We start from the raw sequence: 20,549 nt of genomic DNA, 5'->3' as shown, positions 1-20,549 counted from the left end.
TCTAGAACCCTGGCAGTTGCCCAAGAATGCCAGGCACTGATGTCAGCTCTGCCTATACCAACTCAACACTACTTAATCTAATGCAGCGCTTGCATGTGAATTTTTTAAATGCTATTTTCAAAACGTAATTGCTATTAGATTTCTTCTTCATTTCTACGTAATTGCATTGAATGTTAATACTGTCTTCAGATTTGTGGGGTGTATAGGGATTTATCTTATGTCTCCTGAAAAAACTCATTCAGAATCTTGTGTTGATGCTGTTGTTTGTTTATGAAAAACCTAAATAACCAAAAAGAAAACAACAACAGACAGAAGGGAGATTTATAAAATATTTCCACCTTGTCTACTAGTAACTAGATTTCAAGTTGGCTTACAAAATATTTTAAAACAATACAATACAAACACTAATCACAACTAAAATAAAGCAGATTACCAACAGATTAAATCCAGCAACAAACCAATTTCTTTGGGTTCTAATAAATGTCTGGGCAGACAATGACATTTTTACTTGTCACCCAAAATTCAACAGGGTAGGCTCCAGGTGAATGCAGTGGTGCTGTCAGGGTAGGACTTTGGGGCAGAGGTCCAGGGCCACTCAGCAGAATGAACAAGAAGGCCCCAAATGCAGCAGACCTAGTTTAGCACATTCCTATGTAAAGAGGGAGGCCACCGTTAAGTCCAAAGGCTAAATTGGTCTTTCAGGAGGGGGTTGCATAGAAGATGTACCACCACAGAGAAGGCCTTGTCACTGGTAGCCAGAAACCTTGCCTGAAAAGGTGGAGACATAAAAAGCAGGACCTCCTATTAAGATTTTTATGTATTTATTTTTAACTTGCCTTCATCGACAAGTGACCCAAGGGTGAAGTACAATAAAATCTTCATATGCAGGTTCATACAGAAGTAGGTGGTCTTTCAGGGCTTCCTGCCCTGGCTGACTAAACTAGCTATAACATAACAGCAGTTGTGTTTCTCAGATATAATGTAGGGTTGCTCCAGTTCTCTCAAACTAGAGCAGGGGCAAGGAACCTGTGGCCATCTAGATGTTGCTGGACTACAACACTCATCATTCCTGACCATTGGCCATGCTGGCAGGGGCTGATGGGACTTAAAGTCCAACAACATCTGAAGAATCACAACTTCGACTTCCGGGAAGGGTGACTTAGCCTGTGCCTGCTTTTGAGACGGGCTCCTGCCTCAAAAGAAGCTTATTCAGATATATCAGTCAGTTTTTTCTTTTTTTTTTGACTGATTAAACTTCTCCCGGGTAGGGAGAAACGAAGAGATTAACCTCAAAGCCTATTTTTGTTGGGACGACCAGATCTCATTAATTTATGGGACGAGGTCCAGCCGACGAAAGTGGGACGGATTTTTAACAGCAAGCTCTATCTGATAAAGCGAACGTTCACCTTATCTTCTAAGAGAGAACGCACTAACAGGCAAGCACCCTTCTTTCTATATTTTTCTTTTACTTGACTTAAATTGTTGCTGTTTAAAAGAGATTTGCCAGATTGATCAGTTTTTGACATCTCACTGGGGAGCCATAACTTCTCTCTGCTACGCACTAATTAATAGCTTATCTCTGTTTTTGTTGCAAAAAGCTGTCCTGGATTTGCATTCTAAAGATATACACAGAAGAGGGATTTCTATTCCAGATTTTTATTTTGAAAAATATTATACTGTTTTGAGACTATTCTCTTTTTGGTCTATTTTATTTTGACGAATCTGTTTCTTGACGATTGCCATTAATTGTTTCGATCCTGGGAACTGCATTTTGTTTACTTAACTATTGGAGAGATAAGGCTGTCTGCTTTGTTTATACTGTGATGTCACCAAGTTTGGAGTATTAACCCAATTGTTGCTGAAATAAGAAGTGGTTTTCCTATATTTTTCTTTTAAAATGGCAATTAAGAAAGTGGCTGAAAATCTGGAAATAACTATGTTTCAGAAAATAATGGATGAGATTGAGATAATGAAAATTGAATTGAGTAAAATGAAGCAGGAGATTAAAGATATAAGGGTCCCTGTGAGAGAGGTGACCCTGGAAGGGGTCCCTGTGAGAGAGGAGAACCCGGAGATTGGAACAGGGGTCCCTGTGAGAGAGGTGACCCTGGAGACTGGAATAGGGGTCCCTGTGAGAGAGGAGATCCCGGAGATTGGAACCAACGTGGAACAGGAACAAGATTTGGAGTCTATGGACTTTAGAAATAAAATCTATTGTTTGGAACTCAATGTTATCTCTGAAGAAATGAATGAAGATTCTAGAGATAAAGTTATCAATGGCATGGATAATCTTCTGGACTGGAATGATGTGATGGAGCCCAATATAGAGAAAATCTATGGAATTAACTGCAGCCATGTGACAATGGAAAAACTTTTAAGAGATGACCCAGTGTATTTTGAAAAAAAGAACAGAGATATGATTTTACAGCAGTATTTCAGCAACCTATTCAGAATGGATGGCAAGAAAATATTTGGGATAGAGGTAATCCCCATCAGACTCTTACTATATGACTATGGCTTTGACAGCAAGATTATTATGGAATACTGATAATGGAAGATTGGATATTGAAATTACTGGACTTAACAAGACTACTGAAGATGGAAGATGGAAAATGGAACTAATAGAGATAATAGAACAATGGCTACTGAAATTATTGAACCTAACAGATTCTGATGTGATGGATTAATTGAAATGTTTATTTTGACTATGGTTATGACAATAAGATTATCATAATTAGTAATGAGATGGATTAATCGATATGCTTATCTGGAAAAAAAAATTGATAGATATATTTCTTAAAGAATTGAAACCTCTCTTTGACTTTTTGTGGAAAGAATAAAGTAATGTTTATGAGATTTGATGATTAAGTAAGATAACTACTGGAGGAAAGTGATTTTATAATATGACTTAAGAGACAGGATTGTTATATATTATAGACTTATAACTGATTTGATCTTTGACAAATGGGAAGTCAATATTTTACTCTTTATTTTTTATTTTTGTTTTTTTTTCTTCTTTTTTTCTTTTTGTTTAACTATTTTTGATTTTGTTTTTTGTCTTTGAATGTTTTGTGATTTTGTCTTGTGTGTTTTATGAAAATCTGAATAAAAATTATTGAAAAAAAAAAAAAAAAGAATCACAACTTCCCCACCCCTGGATTAAAGGTTGTTCTGAAAAGATTAGAAAGCAGAAACTTTTTGAAACAGACTTTGCTGCACTGTTGGAACAGCATTGCTACATTTTTGAAAGAGCACTGCAAGTATACCCATAACATTGCACATGTCTTTAAACACCCATGTATATGCATCTGGGAACTCTAATGTGGCCGGTAATTGTTGGTACAGATACAAGGGTGATTTGATGTGTGTACGTGGATGTAACAAATCTAGAATGAGCTTTTTCTTCCATATTGGTTCAGTGGAGTTTTACAACTTGTGTAGCTATTAAATCACTGGAGGTTGTGGTTGCTGTGCAGCAAAAAATATTTGGTTGCACCCGCCTAAAAATGTTCCTGGAGCATTGGGTGTGGTCCTGTGGACGCACCAGTGAAAGTACTTGTGAGCTCCTGGGATTGTGATTGGTTTGTTACAGTGAGTGACGACGGAGTACAATTCCAATGGAAATGTTGTGATTACTTCTGGTTGGAATTTTTTCAAAGGGCAAGATCCTTCCCAGCAGCATATGTACTAGTGAAATAAAAAGGGTGTGGAACTGAATTGTCACTTGGTTGTCTGCCCCAGCCCATCTGGCAAAACTGGAACGTGATTTCTCATCATCAGTCTGGACTGGTGAATTTAATGCAAATCAGCACTTGAGAAATAATTTCTTCAACATCTGTTTTCGCTTCACTATATTACACTCAAATTGAGACCATCTACCTTTCAACCCCCTTTTTTTCGTTTTTGTAATCATAAAGACTTGTGTTTAAAATACACAGATTTAGCTTTCGGATATGCAAACCTTTCCTCATCTGACATTGGCTGTGTGTTCACTTGTCATGGTAAGCCAAATCATGGATTAGTGCAAATGTGTTGGTTCCTGAGTAACATCGCAGCCACTTTGCTCTTCCTTAGGCTTTTAAGTCAGTGTGTGCAGCAGCTAAACCAAGGTTCGAACCTGGAGTCACAGTTAATAAGGTCTCTCCTTCTTAACCACAGTCTGTAGCCAAGGCTTGTCCTGTGTTAACATCAATCCCCGGTTTGGACAACACACTAAGCTAAACTTTGGCTTAGCTGCTGTACAGTGCTGACTAAGGCTGTGTACACACGTAGCTTCTGAAACACACAGGGCTTTTTCCCCCACAGTGTGCTTTTGTACATAGCGATTTGCAATTGTACACATCTTTGTGCGATGACGTCGTTTGAAGCAGTAGCAACTAATATCCATGTTGTCTGTACACACAAACTCCCTTCCCCTCAATTAGTGTTTACACAGACCTTTTTAAAAATATATATTTCTTAGTCTTTTGAAAGAGAGGGGCTGGAAACAGGTGTGTTGATACAGTGATATACAGGACTATATATTGGTATACAGAGGTGGCTAAGTGACTGTACTGCTTCCCATTTTGCCTATTTCATTCATAGACAATTTAAACATTGTGAGGGGGAGTGGTGCAGCCCTGCAATGTCAGTAGATCTGCTCTGATAGGAGGTGACCTGAAAAAGGGTTCTCTGTGTACACATCTATGCAGCAAGCGCTTGAGGACAGCATTCTCGGCACAAAACGAATTCTTGCTGTTCATTCTCCAGCAGAATACGCTTAAATCAACAAATAGTGTGAGACAAGGATGAGATGGGGATGACATTGTGTGTGCAGCACCCCAAAAAGTTGCTTGTATCAAGCACTGAATGCACATTATCATACAGTGTATAAAAGGTAAAAGTAAAGGTGTCCCCGCACTTGTAGTGCGAGTCGTTTCTGACTCTTACAGCGACGTCTTGCGACGTTTACTAGGCAGACCATATATATGGGGTGGGTTTGCCAGTTCCTTCCCCGGCCTTTCTTTACCCCCCAGCATATGTCGGGTGCTCATTTTACCAACCACGGATGGATGGAAGGCTGAGTGGACCTCAACCCCTTTTACCGGAGATTCGACTTCCTCCTTCCGTTGGAATCGAACTCCGGCCATGAGCAGAGCTTCAGTTGCGTTACCGCCACTTCCCACTCTGTGCCACGGAGGATACAGTGTGTACATTCCCTAAAAAGCCTGGGGAGGAGCAAACTGGGTGTGAGCTCCTTTCTGGGAGCCAGCATGCTCGCATAGTCATGGAAAATAATACTGTGACATGCAAACCAGAACATTATGTTTTTCTGTGCTATATCACCTAATGTTGGTCTCCCTGCCTTCTGCCTCACCAGCTACAGTGGGCCCTAGCCACCACTGACCGGAAGCAGGGCTTTTAGTGTTGCAGTGCCTCTTCTCTGGAATTCCCTCTATATTTATATTAGGCAGGCACCAACAGTGCAGTTTTTGACACTTGCTTAAAACTTTTTGTTTAAACAGGCTTTCCCTGAAATGTGACCCAGCTATGTACCATTGATTTTGAAGTAATTACTCTGATGTTTTATTTTGTTTTTATAATATTTTATAAGTGATATACAAATTTGTCTAAAGAAATAAATAAAACATTTACAACAATCTACTTCAAACCCTGACTATTTTATGGATTTTTTAAAATTCCTCCTGAGCTTGGGTCAGGCAGACTAGGGATCTAAATGAATCAGCCAACAAATATGACACCATCAACCACTACTGATTGATAAAGTTGCCAATGATTTTCATGCCTCTCATGTTTTAATTGCATTCCAGAACTCTGTATTCTGTAAACGAGCTGATGGATGAAGATGAGAAGGACAGGGCAAAGAGGTATGGATAGGGGCCTGCATCCTTCTAAGCAGGGCTATTAACTGATCTATCTGCGTCTGAAATGTAACAACAGTTAACTATACTACTTCTGATAACAATGCCCCCCAAACCCAAAGATGTAAGAGGAAAAAGAAGGATAGTATCTTCTTCTTGTTTCTTATTCTGTAGCAGAGCAGATTGTGTAGCAGGCAAGTTTCATTCATTTTCATCGTGACTAATAAAGGTGATGGAGGCTAAAAGTATTAAAGATCATGAGCCAAACTACAGTTGCTCTATGCATCCTCTTGATGTTTTAGAAACTGGGGATGAGTGACTGGAAATATGTAACCATTCCATAATTGCTTCACCCACACATTTCCCTAGAATTTGGTGTTGCTGGAGTCAGGGCAGTGGGCTTGAAAAATCTCTTGCCTAACAACATAAGAACTTTGGAACCCTGCTGGGTCATACCAAGCACAATTGGCCAACATCCTGTTTCCAACAGGGGCAAAGAGAGTTGCTTGCATGAAATTTGTCCCCAGATATTTAGTATTCAGAGGTGTAGTGCATTTAAAAGAAAGGAGGCTTTGCTTATAAGTTATTTTATCTATTATGGCTACATGATTACATTAATGGCCTTATAGACTGACTTCCAAATGGAAATGTGCCTTCCAAAGTTGTCTACAAACTATATATCAACACATACACGATAAAATATAATATTAAAATAATTTAAAGCTTCAGTTTCTTTAAAAAACTATTAAAATCCAGCATAAATAATACAATAATACTAATCAGCATGGCTGTTATATGTCCGACCCAGACAACAGTACCATGTCTGCAGCTCCTGCTTCCAGATGACCTTTTTATTGAGCATTAATCTTGATTTGTTTGCACAAAGTTTGCAAGGAGGTTAGATGGCATTGGCTTATTTATTGAGCATCATTCTTATTCGTTTGTAGGAAGGTTATACAATGTTGTATCAAGTGATTGTTATCCAACACTTTGCAGTCCATTTTCCTGTTGCTTTCGTTGTCACAAAAAGTCCAATTTTGCGGGAGGGGAGGGGAGTTTGTTGCAGAAGACTGCTAAATCAACTTTATTCAAATAACCTGAATATGACAGTATGCAATTGACTCTCACCTGAAAATAGCGATAGTCTGGAAGCTTCCATAGTTAGCCATTAAAGGTTATGGTAAAAAGATGGATCTTTAAGGCCATTTTAAAAGTATTGAAATGATCATGGCTTAAACCTGTTTGACAGGTCTTTGATTGTCCCTTCATTATTTTAAATGCACGTTTGTGTTTTGATTGACTAGGGCATCGCGCAACAAGTCAGAGAAGAAAAGAAGAGACCAGTTCAATGTCCTCATTAAGGAACTATGCACCATGCTGCAAGGCCATGGACATCCACTCAAGATGGATAAATCTACAATACTGCAGAGGACCATTGACTTCTTACAGAAACAGAAAGGTACTTGAACTTACTGCCTCTCTTCACAATGAGACCATTACTATTTTTACTGTTACATATTTATATTGTATGTCAGATAATTTTTAAATGTTTTGGATGTTTAGGTGTTTTGGACTACAAGCTACTAAAATTGGTTTTGGGCCATGGCATTATTTTGCTTCCTTGTAGTCACTGCTTAGAGATAACTATCTCTAAGCAGTGACTGTCAGGTGTTTCTTAACTAACTATGGACAAAACATAGCAGTTATCTCCTGGTGCTGCAGCCAAGGTCTCATTTTCTGATGTTGCACAATTAAACATGCAGTATGGAATACTGCTGCACTGAACAAAACTCAAGTATTATTTACTGAGTTTCTTCCCCCCTTTTTTCCTCTTTCAGAAATCACAGCACAGACAGAGTCCTGTGAGGTTAGACAAGACTGGAAGCCTTCATTTCTTAGCAATGAGGAGTTCACTCAGTTGATGTTAGAGGTAAGATGGAATGTGAATGATACAGAATACAGGGGTGGAGGTGATGACACGCAAAGATGTTTGGTGCTCTTTGCCACCAGATCATTCAACCTGCTGCCTTGTAAAAGGTGCTAGAAAAACCACACCTTGAATGCCATCTGGCAATAGCTTTATAGCTGTGACAGTTTGTCTTCAATTTCCCTGTTCACACATAACTTGGCTGAAGATTTGAAAAAAAGGTTTGGCGACTGAGGCTCTTTCTCATTCTCAAAGCTGACTGGATCCAATTGTTGTGGCAATGCATAAAATGCTTATACAGGCGGGCCCCACTTATATGGCGGGTTCCGTTCCGGACCCCCGCCATGAAGCGGAAATCGCCATAAAGCGGAACCTCATTGGATATAATGGGGCGCGTTGCGCGAAAATGCCACAAAAGGGCAAAATCGGCTTTAAAAAAGTAAAATCAAAGCCGCCGCATTAGTGGATTGCCGAGAAGCGAAGCGCCTGTGAGCGGGGCCCTGCTGTACATTCTCTCTATAGTTTATTTAATCAGACATTCCCAGCTACTTGCCATGTTTACTATGGGAAATGGGAAGTTCATAAACTGTACACTAGAGCTCCCTTAGAGAGATATTCACTTACATGCTTTTTGATGTCTTCTGTGAATCATTCCATTTGAGTTTCCCTTTGCAATCAGCCTTAGTAGGAAAGAAAAATTCTGCACATTTTATAGAAGAGTAAGTCTGTCTTCCTACCTACCTATCTACCTTCCTACCTTTTTGTATCCTTGTTTTTCCTTGTGTGTTAAAGCAAGATCTCCCAAACTTTGCAGACTATTCTCTGCTTCTGTTTTTACCACCAATGTTTAAGGGTGTGCACACTGGCCTAGAATTGCAGTGTCTTGATTATTTCCTTCTCATAGAGACGAGATGACTCATCCTCTTTGGAAAAGTATGTGTGTTTATCTCCATCTGCAAATGCTTCTTGCTGAACGAGTCAGCCCATTCCAGTTCAGTCAAAACAGGCTCCTGCCTGAAAGGAGACAAACTCTTTAAAGGCTTCATTTGCAGGAGACTATGTAATGAAACTGCTGTCCTTTGGCCCTTTATTTTTAGCATTGTTTTAATGATCCCCTTGTCTGATCCAAGGGGAAAGTATGTGATGGAGTAGAAACAAATGGGGACTGGGAAGGAGGGATGCTGAATGCCACCCCACACTCATCTTGGCTCCCTGCTGAGTAGATTAAAACTGCAGGATGACAGCAACAACACTGTTACCTCTTGAGAAGGTGTTGTCATATATTACATGCTCATCAAAACTTCAAGCCCTTTACTGCACCAATATAAATCAGAGACATGGACTAGAAAGGAAAGGATGAAATGCATTATCTCAGAATAAAGAAAATGGAAAACTTTTTCTACCGTGGCCTCCCAGAGTTCTCTGCTGTCCTGCTTCAAATGCCATGACTGGGACTTTTGCAGTCTGGTGGGCAGCCTTGGTGCTTTTCTTTTCTACATACAATAGTGTCCGGGGAAAAATGGAGAGATACTGATGAAGTCATCCCAGGTGTTGGTGAGTTAACTGATGTCCTCACCAAAGAGACTTTCAAGTAGTTAGGAATAAACGGCTAAAGGACAGTTATTAACCCATCTGAACTCTATTAATCTTTATGGCTTTGATTCTAGAATAACATCTGGCACAGAAAAATCCCTATGAATGGTAACTTGGGAATGAGCCCCATTGAGCTCAGAGGGACTTGCTTCTAAATATCAAAAAGCAATCTGAATTTGTGTCCCTGTTCCTGATGATATTGCAAATATGGCATTACATAACCAGCCTCCCTCAACCTGGTGCCTTCCAGATGTTGCTAGACTACAACTCCCATCATCCCTGTCCAATGGCCATGGTGGCTGGGGCTAAAGGGAGTTGTAGTCCAAAATATCTGAGGGCACCCAGTTGGGGAAGGTTGCAATAGACAGTAATGTTTTATATATATAATGTATGTTTATCCAAACATCTGATTGTACGTTTCCCAACAAAGTATATGTAACAAATGATGTCACACAGTATAGACAGTAGAGGTTGGTGCATTAGGGCAAATGGGACACAGCTCCACCAGCCTCAGCCAGCTAGTCCCCACCTGCCTGTCACCTTACTTACATCCAGTTCACGAGGTAGTACTAGCTGTCAGTTTTTTTCCTTCTTAGTGTCAGTGTTGCTCTTGTAGAACTCAGCCGGGAGGAGGATTGGGGCAAAACTAGAATTAGTTGGCTCTGCCCATCATTGGCTCTGGGACCACTTCCTGTTGGCCTCCCTGCTTTCCGCCCTACCAGTCCAAATAGGCACCAGCTGCCACTCAATATAGATGTGCATTATGTTGGTATATATTGTGGAAATGTGAGTTAGGGAAGCTAATCATAATTTCTTGCTTCATATTACATAAATTCAGTCCATGTTAAACAAACAAAAGTTACCTTAACTTTAATTGGGAATAATAGTTTTCTATTAAAAAGCTAAAAATTTGGTGTCACTTAAAGAAATGGCCTAATTTCCATATTTAACCATATATTTTTATAAATTAGATTGCAGTGAACTAAGTATGCAATCGTATACCCATTTGCCTGGGAATAAAATGCATTGATTTCAGTGGGACTGAGTCTGAGTAGATAGTTTAGAATTGTTCTCTAAGTGTGTTTGAAATATACAGCGCAATCCTTCGCATGTCCCAGTGCATTCAGTGGAGCTTTACTCCAAATTAAATGTATATTCACTAATAGGCAAAAAACCATGGAGTTTAAAAACGTACCTATAGCCAACAAATATTTCTATCAAACTTTAAAAAGCAGGGAAATTTGGCAGCTATAGTGAATGCACCAGGGGAGCAGGAGACCTGACCTTCTCTCTGAGATATTGTACTGCCCTACAAAGTTGTCAAAATGCAAGCACAATTTGGGTTGGTCTTTCACAGTCCAATCCACTTCTTGTATAACTTGGAAGAATTTGATAATATGTGCAATCCAGCTCATATTTCCTCTGGGCTTGGGGAAGTTGGATGCAGCAGACCCCTGGCTGAGCTGGCAGGCCCCCAGTGTGGCCAGGCTCCTTCAGCCGAAGCCTCCCGCCATGGCTGAGCCACGGTGCTGCCAGGACCCTGCTGTTACTGCCAGGGATGGCCAGCCTGGTGGATGGAGAGCCAACAGAAGCCTTGACAATGGAGTGTTCCAGGGGTGTGGTAGGGGAGGAGCTGCAGGGGGGGACTTAGGTGACTTTCAAGTCCCCCTTGGAGCTCTCCCCCGGGTCCCAATCCCCATGATAATTCCACCAGCTAATAGGCCGGTACAGTAAAAAAAATTACAGTAGTGGCCTATGGGGACTTCTTACTCCTCGGTGGGCCAGCTGTTCCTGTGAAGTTCCCGTACTCAGCTCCCAATGGAGCTGGTGCTCAGATGGGCCGATGGCTCTCTAGCAGCATGTGGATGCCACAGAGTTTTCTGCTGGCTCCTCTGCTGCCCTCCCTCCACTGGTTCCCATCATTTGGATTGCTCTTCCTGGCTGATTGATTTCAGTGGGTCTACTTTGAATATAACTAATGTTAGATATCACCCAATAATAATAAAAATTGTGCTCACAATCTGGAGATAAGCTGGATTTTTATCTAATTTATTCCTTCTTTTTCCCTATAGGCATTAGATGGCTTTGTCATTGCACTTACCACTGATGGGATTATTATTTATGTATCTGATAGTGTCTCATCTCTTCTTGGACATTTACCGGTAAGTTCTCACAACATAATGTCTGAAAACCTCTTTGTTTTTCTTAGGAATGGCAGTATGGATGAAACACTGAAATTATACGTGGACAGTTGTTTTTTAGAGACTTGGGTCACATTCACACCATACATTTAACTCACTTTTATGCTACTTTAACAGTCGTGGGTTCCTCCAAAGAATCCTTGAAACTGTAGTTTGTTAAGGGTGCTGGCCTCACAGAGTTATAATTCCTCAGCACCCTTAACAAACTACAGTTTCCAGGATTCTCCGTGACTGTTAAAGTGGTATCACAGAGTTTTAAATGTATGGGGTGGGTGTTTAGTAGAACTGTTTTTTTTTAAAACTGTTTTTATTAATTTTTCAATTAATATACTTAACAAATAAAGACCATATCAGGTTTATAAAATAAGATGAGATCCCTCCCCTTTTTGAACATCAGTCTCATCAAACACCTCCACGTGGGCAAAGCATACTACTGCTTCACATAGCAATACAGTAAAATAACAAATTTGAAACTATCCATAACTCTTTGAAGGGCTTTAGGACTTGACGATTTGTGCCGCCTCCTGCTGTGAAAGAAAGAAATGGCCACTGTGAAGTCATCTTTTTTCCTTTACTCTTTAGCCATATGAAGTAGAACTAGTTTTGCCCCTCAGTAGATATATTTAGGTGTTGCTTTTCTGACCCACAGTTTTCTAGCAGCATAACAAAAACCTGCAGATCTGTTTGATCAGGGACTGCAGCAGGGAAAGAAAAAGAATTGTTTAATATGTTTTTTAATAATGTTTTTAACCCTTTTTAAGGTTATTTTTTTAAATTGCTTTTAATGCTGTTTTGTATTAATGTATTTTGAGATCTGTTTTTATGAAGTGTTAACGTTTTTTTGGTGCTTTGTTTGCCACCCTGGGCTCCTGCTGGGAGGAAGGGCGGGATACAAAATAAATAAATAAATAAATAAAACAAGAATGTGTCCTCACCACAGTTAACAATGGCCCTGTCATACTGCCTTCAAGTATGTAACAACGGCTGTGTTATACTGCCACACCCCAGTACAGTGATGTGCTGAAATAATTTTCTTCGTATAGAGCTGCCATACTGAGGGCTATGGGCCCAGTACGAACTGATGGATGAATCCATTAATTTTGGTCTCTCTATTTTTCCAATCTTAGGTTCAGTTTACCCTAATTACACATGAGTTTGTGCTATATTGTCTTAAATACTGCATGAAATTTTTATTCATTTTTATGCAATTTCTAATAATAATATTTATTTATTTAACAACATTTATATACCTCTTGATTGTGAAAAACCTCTAAGTGGTGTGTAAAAAATTATCAATAAAAACAAGTAGTTAAAAACACTTTTAAAAAGATTAAAAACAACAGTGGACTGAAAAGAGATTAAAACACATAAGCATCTATGTGTCTGGATAGGTTTGCCTAAACAGAAATGTTTAAACTAGGCATCAAAAACAATACAATCAAGGTTCCTGCCTCATATCAATAGGCAGGCAGTTCCAAAGCATAGGCACTGCCATGGTGAAAGAACACTTTCTTACATGGGTGGAATGAGTATTATGTGGCACCTGTAACAGTGCTAGTTCAGCAGATTGAAGTGGTTGAGTAGTACACACATTTACACAAATTGTGTGGCAAAATGAATATATTATTTATTTATTTATTTGCTTTATATCCCACTCTTCCTCCCAGGGAAGCAATATTAGTTAAAATAATATACAAAAATGCATTTTTTAGAGAAAAGTTCATTGCTAAAGTGTGTAGAGTAGGCTAAATTGCATGAAGAATGTGTATATTAGGACAGATTCACATTAAAATGCTGAAGAATTCTTATGAGGACTTTGACAAAAAATGCAAAGTGGAAATGTGGAGAACAGAAAACAGGAAAAATGAGAGAAACCAAAACTGACAGCTTTGCCTATTCCTGCCTATTCTGGGAAGGGCTTTTTCTCAAATAAGTTGTGCAATAGAAATTCTGGATCACTCACAACAAAGGATGCTAATGCAAAGATACCCACCAGATAGGATGCTAATGTTTATGATGTTTGTGTCTAAGTTGCCCACCAAATGTGATGGTAATGCAAGATTCCCACCAAACAGGTTGATCATGTCTGAGATCCCAATAGTCATAGCTCTGCCTGATGCCACTTCTCTAGTAGGCGTATGTGTGTTGTTTCTCTCGCCTGAGCGTATGGGAGATATTTCTCTAATTAACTGTGCTCTGGAACGTGCTTTTCCCAAAAGGAGTGCAGATGGTTTGACTGTCTTTTGTGGCTCTGCACAACTATCTGTTTTTTAAGAGTGCTTTTTAAGGTCATGGCATTTTTTTTAACATTGTGGCAATACAGCAGCCAAAAGCCCACATTTTTTGTTGTTGGTGATATTCAGTTGGGTTCTACTTTTCCTCCCTGTTTTGTTTGCCTTCCTTAGAAAAACTTTCTCTCGCTATTGGCAGAGCCGCAGGATAAAAGTAGAGTCAGAAAGCAGCAGGCAAATTCTAGCCTGCCTTTTTACTTCTAGCCTATCCACTTCCACACTTCTTTTGTTCCATTCTGCCACGCAGTGAAGCATTTTCTTCTGTGGTTCAGTAAGCCTAGGAAGAACATTTGGAATCCTCATCCCTGTGCATCCACTAGATAAGGGTCTGGGTGATAACAGGTTGATAGCATGTTGGCTTGAGAGATCTGGGGTATTTGCCCAGCCATAAGCCTTTTAAATTTATTTGTTATTTAAATTATTCTTTAGTCAAAAAGACTCCAATAGTGGATTAAAGATCAATGAAAAACAAGACAGTCACAGGTTTACAACTCATAACACCAAAGGAAAAAGGGATGGGGAGGGAGGAGGAAACAATCAAACTCAGGCACTATTTTTAAAGTTTCAGTTTGTATAACAACCAGTTGGGATGGAAACATGTTAGGCAGCCTGATGGAATGGCTTCTAGGTGGTAGTTGAGGGAGAGTCAAAGGCAGCTGGTCCCTCAGCAGAGCAGATGAGGTAGCCCAGCTTTCCTTCTCCCCCTCTGCTTTGCAGCCGGATGGAATGGTGCCACTATATGACTGTTGAGGGTGAGTCAAAGGCAGCCAGTCTCTCAACAGAACTGAAGGAATAGCTGTCCCTTCTCTCCCTCTGATGCAGCCTTTTGTTAGATACAGGCATACCCCGCTTTAACATACGCAATGGGACCGGAGTGTGTATGTAAAGTGAAAATGTACTTAAAGTGAAGCAATTATCTATGCAATTTAGCATGGCAATCGCCACTAGATGGCAGCGGCGTCATGCCATTAAGTGTCCGTAATTGCAAAGCACGTGTACATTAAGCAGGGTATGGTGGCGTATGGAGCATGTATGTTATAGCGAGGCGATGTTAAGTGAAGCGATGTTAAGCAGGGTATTGTATTGTATTGTATTTATTTATTTATATCCCACCCTTCCTCCCAGTAGGAGCTCATATTCTTGGGCAGGTTATTCTTTCCCAAGGTTATTGATGGTTGAGGTCATAAACCTGTGTCTGGAAGTATGACTGGACTGATTGTTTTAAGTGACTCTGTGCTGCTCCAAACAAACAATTCCCTGCAGATATTGGGGTGAAGGATGTTTAGCATAGCCTTCTCCATGACATTTTGTTTTCTAAATGTGGGAAACTTTTTCCCAATGGAGAACATATTCCATCATGTGAGCCATCCGATCTGCAGTGTAAAGTTATTCTGCCCAGACAGAAGTTTACCGCTTCAAGTAGTTCATGAGAATCAGGCCTTAGTTTTCCATCCGTAATGTGGGAATAGTAGTGCTCTAAGTGAGTTCCTGTGAGGATAATGGAAATAAGGAAACTAAAGTGGTTGTTGGCATACTACTAGGCTTGAAACCCTGTCCCTATGTACACACGCTCAAACAAGTAGGATTTATTGGCACATAGGTTATGGCATCCAAAAATGTTATAGTTATTAATAATAACGCTTTGTATTCTAAATCTTTTTTAAAAAATATTTGTGAGTGCATGTCTGTCTTTAAACCCAGTTAACGCATGCCCTGGTTCATCACCTCCCTGCAGGGTCACGTGATGACCTGCATGTGTAAACACACATCACAGATCTAACACCACCAATAGAGTATTTGTATCACTTGATGTCAATATAAATCTTAATACTTTGACAACAGAAGCAGCTTCCCCTATTTGGCTGAGGGGTCTTCAGCAGTTGAGTGATCAGTCAGTGCTGTGTGTATGTGTGAACCAGCCCCTTCATACACTGTGATCACTTTAACACTTTACCATCGAACATGACAAAGCATTCTTTTGCATCAGTCAGATTTGGTGGAACAAAATATATTAAACTTTCTGCCTGAGTGTGAACAGAGTGATGTGTACAAGCTACTTTCTCCACACATGCTCATGACGAACCCCGTGGCAACAGATTTTCTGAACAGTAAGTATTGTTTTGTTTATTGTGGCTTTGATGGGAAAGGGAACACATGCACAGACAAAAAGGTGTTGCTGAAACATGCTATAGAAATTATAAATAGTAATAAAGATTTTTAAGAACAGGAGAAAACCCCACTGTATCAAACCAAAGGCCTATCTAGCCTAGCATCCTCTTTGCCACAGTGGCCATCTGGATGCCTCTGGGAAGCCCAAAAGTAGGATATGAGAGTAGTAGCCATCTCCTGCTGTTGTTCTCCAGCAACTGGTATGCCTCTGATCCTGGAGATAACATATAGGTATCATGGCTAGTAGTAGCCATCGGTAGCCTTATGCTCCATGAATATGCCTAATCCCCTTGTAAAGCTGTCTAGGTTGGAGACCATCACCACATCCTGAGGTAGCAAATTCCATAGTTTAGCTATGTGCTGTGTGAAAAGGTACTTTTGATTTGTCTCTCCTGAATCTTCCAGCATCCACCTTCACTGGATGATCCTGGATTCTAGAACTACAAGAGAGGAGAAAAACATATTTCTATCCACTTACTTCATATCATGCATAATTTTATAAACATAATATGTCCTCCTTACTTGCCTTTTTTAAAAAAAACTAAAATGCCCCAAGCGTTGTGAGCTTGCTTTGCAGAGGAATTGCTCCGGCCTCCTCAACATCTGGTTGCCTTTTTCTGCACTTTTGCTTGCTCAACAACAGCCTTTCCCAGCCTTTGGGTCCCCAGATGTTGCTGAACTACAGCTCCCATCTACCCCAGCAAGTGCAGACTAGTATTCTTCATGCTCATAATAATTTTTAGTCATACTGTGGCAACTGGAGGACAATCTACTAAAGTTAAGTGATCATAAAGATCCTCCGTGGCGCAGAGTGGTAAGCAGCGGTAATGCAGCCAAAGCTCTGCTCACGGCCGGAGTTCGATTCCAATGGAAGGAGGAAATCGAATCGCCGGTAAAAGGGGTCGAGGTCCACTCAGCCTTCCATCCATCCGTGGTTGGTAAAATGAGTACCCGGCATATGCTGGGGGGTAAAGAAAGGCCGGGGAAGGAACTGGCAATCCCACCCCATATATACGGTCTGCCTAGTAAACGTCGCAAGACATCACCCTAAGAGTTGGAAACGACTTGCACTATAAGTGTGGGGACACCTTTACCTTTACCTTTTTAAGTGATCATAGACTTAAGGAAACATATCACTTAACCAGGGTTTGTTTTCCTTGACTATAATTAAGTGTTACATCTGAATGCTTACAGTCATGGTTCAAGATGGGCTGTAAACCAGAGTACAAAACCAAGGTTTGGAGTTTTCTTCATAGAGCAAAACATCTGCATAGAGCAAACTGGCCATGCTGGTTGGGACTGATGGAAGTTCCAGTCCAAAACATCTAAAGGGCCACCATGCTAGAGCAGGCTGTTCTAGTTTGTACAGTGCCATTCACTTCAAAGGTGCTAAATAAATTGTTGCTATTATTGTTTATAAATACTAGCATACTATTTATTTATTAATTACATTTATACCCCACCTTTCTTTTCATGACAGAAACCCAAGGAGGCTTACATATGGTACCCAGGCAGTCTCTCATCCAGGCACTGACCAAACCTGATCCTGCTTAGCTTCAGCAGGGAGCTGGCCATATGTGCCTTTAGACCATAGCCTGGTTTGTTTAAAATGTTTCTACATCGCTCTTTGCCAACAAAATCTCTTGGGCCAAGAGATTTCTTAGCTTTAGAAGTACTGTCATTTTGTCTCTGTGTTGGTGTCATTAAATTTCCTCCTAAAAGTTTTGTTTTTGGGTTGGGTATCTGAAGCTTTCTGAAGGGATGAGGTGAAGAATCTCACATGTGATATTTTAATACTGAATTTTTAAAATACATTCTCTCTCTCTCTCTCTCTCTTTCAGCTGAAAAACAAATAGAATTTTGCTGTCATTTAGCCCGAGGAAACTTAGATCCAAATGAACCCATTACATATGAATATGTGAAATTTGTAGTGGATTTTAAATATTTTACTCATGGTAAGCTGTTGCATTCTCTCTCTCTCCCTCTCCAATATGGTAATGGGGTCCCCCAACCCTCCAGAGCAAATTTGAAAGGTGTGTGGGTGGAAGAGATAGGAATGGAGGAGATATTTGATTCAGTTCACATTTAAAGGCAAATCTATCAAATTTGCAATTTCTGAAACAATATGAGAACCAAAACACAGCCATCCTTTGAAATGTGCACTTATCCAAATTTTGCAATGCAGTTTTTTAACCAACAAATGATTACAAAAATTAATATGTTAGGGGAAAGTGTGTGTAAAAATGAATACTGTATATTGCTTGCAAAAATGTGTACATTAGTCAAAATACACACAAATATGTTTTTAATAGGATAAATTTGCACTAAAATGCTGATGAATTTTAATGAGGCTTTTTTAAAAAAAATCTCAAATTGCTGCAGAACTGTAGAGAACTGAATTTAAGATTGGAAAAATAAGAAACTGAAATCGACAGGTTCTTCCATCCCTAGAAGGAGAGGAAGTTCCGTTGCTCAGGCAAAAGTCCACTTCGCTCATGCATGGACACTGTTGGATTATAATCCATAGTTTTTAAAGGCATTTTGCATAATACAAAGAAGCAATAGAAAGGAATTATCTACAACCTCTGGAAGCCATCTGAGAGGATCATGGATTTCTCTGCAGGGCTTCTCATGTGGCAGTAGGATCAGGAAAGGAGGAATCACAAGCTGTGTTTCATGATAATGATGGTCATAACCAGCAATAGTGGCTGTTAAAAGCTGGTAGCTTTTCATAGACTATAAAGATAGCATGTCGGAACCGTCATTGCCTGTGATACACACATGTTCATCCTTGGTCTCTGAAACAGGCTTTTGTTTGCCCAGAGACCATGACAGAATGGAGCAAATTAACATATGTGTAGACTGGGGTTGGCTAACCTGTGGCCCTCCAGATATTGTTGGACTTCAACTCCTATCAACTCTGACCATTGACCATGCTGGCTAGAGCTGATGGGAGTTCATGGCGGACCACAGGTTAGCCATCCCCAGTGTAAACCATGGGCATCAATGTGTTCTTTCAAGTCTCTGAAAAACTTGCTATCTATAAGCAAGCTTTCAGGTGTGTTCTGGCATTGCATTGATAACCGTTTCTTATTATAATGGGGAATGGGGAGCAGGGCTGAATTTACATATGTTATTCACAAGACAATTGCACTTATCACCGGTCATCTTCTGTTACATTCTTTAAGTTAATCTAACATAAGAAGAGCACTGTTGGATCAGCTCAGAGGCCCATCCAGTCCAACGTCATGTTCTCACAATGGCCAACCAGATGCCTGTGGGAAGCCTGCAAGCAGGACCTGAGTAGAATAGCACACTTCCTACTTGTGACTCCCAACAATTGATATTCAGAGGCAGGGCCGGTGCCAGGCATGCTGCGGCTCTTGGGCACAGCCTGCCCCAGGCCCCAGCACCCGCATGCACGCAGCGAGGCATGACTGGGCCCTTGGGCACCAGGCTGCCCTGGGCGTGCAGCTCCTCCCTGTTCCACCTACCTCTCTCCTGCATCCTGTTGCTGTGCGTGCTGCGCGTGCAGGGCTACCATCAACCAAAATGGCAGTGGAGGCTTCTCTAAGGGGCTGATACCCCCGCCGCCATCTTGCTTGTTGGCATGCATGCACGGTACGCTATGCGCACATGCACATGCCTGCCATCAACTAAGTAGTACTCATGATGGCACTGGGGCAGTTATACATGAACCCTCTTTAAATACCTTTTGTGCCTGCAAAGGTTTCAGGGTGGACATACTGCTTCATTTCTAATCAAAATATGCCTGATACCTTCCTGCTGAAATCCTGTAACATTTTATACTACAAATGTTTCAGTTTATTTTTTGTCCCAGTTTTGTTGTGCTATAGTGCAAGAATGTCTATCCAGATGGCAATAATGTGGTAACTTTGGAGAAGCATCATAGAACAACCAATAAGTGGAATGATGTGTGGACAGTCCTGTATAAATCCACCATTAATGCACTATTATTGTATCAATGACATGTTGCAGAATACACCTGCCAAAAAAATAAAAAACAAACAGCAGTCAGGGGGTTAATAGTACTGAAAATAGTTTGTTTTCTTTTTTTCTTACAGCTTTGCATGACCTTTTCACAGCCCAGTTTCACAATCTCTCCCTCTATAACAATGCTACATCAATATTTCTGAAATAATCTATCCAATAAAAGAAGTGTTGTTATGCTGGATGTTTATAAAGTAAAAGGTTTTACTGGCTTGCTTTTATTGGCATTGGGTCTATAGGGGGATGGCAACCAAAATAGACAGCGAGGTTTCAGAAATGCTCTCTTTACATAAGAACATAACAAGAGTCCAGATGGATCAGGCCAAAGACCCATCTAGTTGAGCACTCTACTCAGAGTGGCCAACCACGTGCTTTGTGGGAAGCCTACCAGCAGGACCTGAGCTCAAAGAAGGCCTCTCCCCTCCTGCGATTCGCAGCAGCTAAAACAGGGGAGCTAGAACATAACCATCATGGCTAGCTCTTGACAGCCTTATTC

The 20,549-nt window shown here is 40.4% G+C and overlaps 1 protein-coding gene across 14 annotated transcripts in view; it reads left to right on the top strand.

Moving 5' to 3' along the window:
* Window positions 1-20,549, top strand: part of PASD1 (PAS domain containing repressor 1) — a 143,966-nt gene that overhangs the window by 79,229 nt on the left and 44,188 nt on the right. For all 14 annotated transcript variants that reach the window (XM_061598974.1, XM_061598976.1, XM_061598967.1 and 11 more), the window contains 6 exons: window positions 5,811-5,867; window positions 7,166-7,320; window positions 7,700-7,791; window positions 11,454-11,543; window positions 15,861-15,981; window positions 17,884-17,997. In XM_061598974.1, the coding sequence (XP_061454958.1) occupies window positions 5,836-5,867; window positions 7,166-7,320; window positions 7,700-7,791; window positions 11,454-11,543; window positions 15,861-15,981; window positions 17,884-17,997 (604 nt within the window). In that variant the 5' untranslated portion in view covers window positions 5,811-5,835. The remainder of the gene's footprint in view (window positions 1-5,810; window positions 5,868-7,165; window positions 7,321-7,699; window positions 7,792-11,453; window positions 11,544-15,860; window positions 15,982-17,883; window positions 17,998-20,549) is intronic.

The sequence above is a fragment of the Rhineura floridana genome, chromosome 16 (assembly GCF_030035675.1).
Source record: "Rhineura floridana isolate rRhiFlo1 chromosome 16, rRhiFlo1.hap2, whole genome shotgun sequence".
Classification (NCBI taxonomy): domain Eukaryota; kingdom Metazoa; phylum Chordata; class Lepidosauria; order Squamata; family Rhineuridae; genus Rhineura; species Rhineura floridana.
The sequence above is the reverse complement of the archived record's forward strand: the minus strand, read 5'-3'. Positions and strand labels throughout refer to the sequence as shown.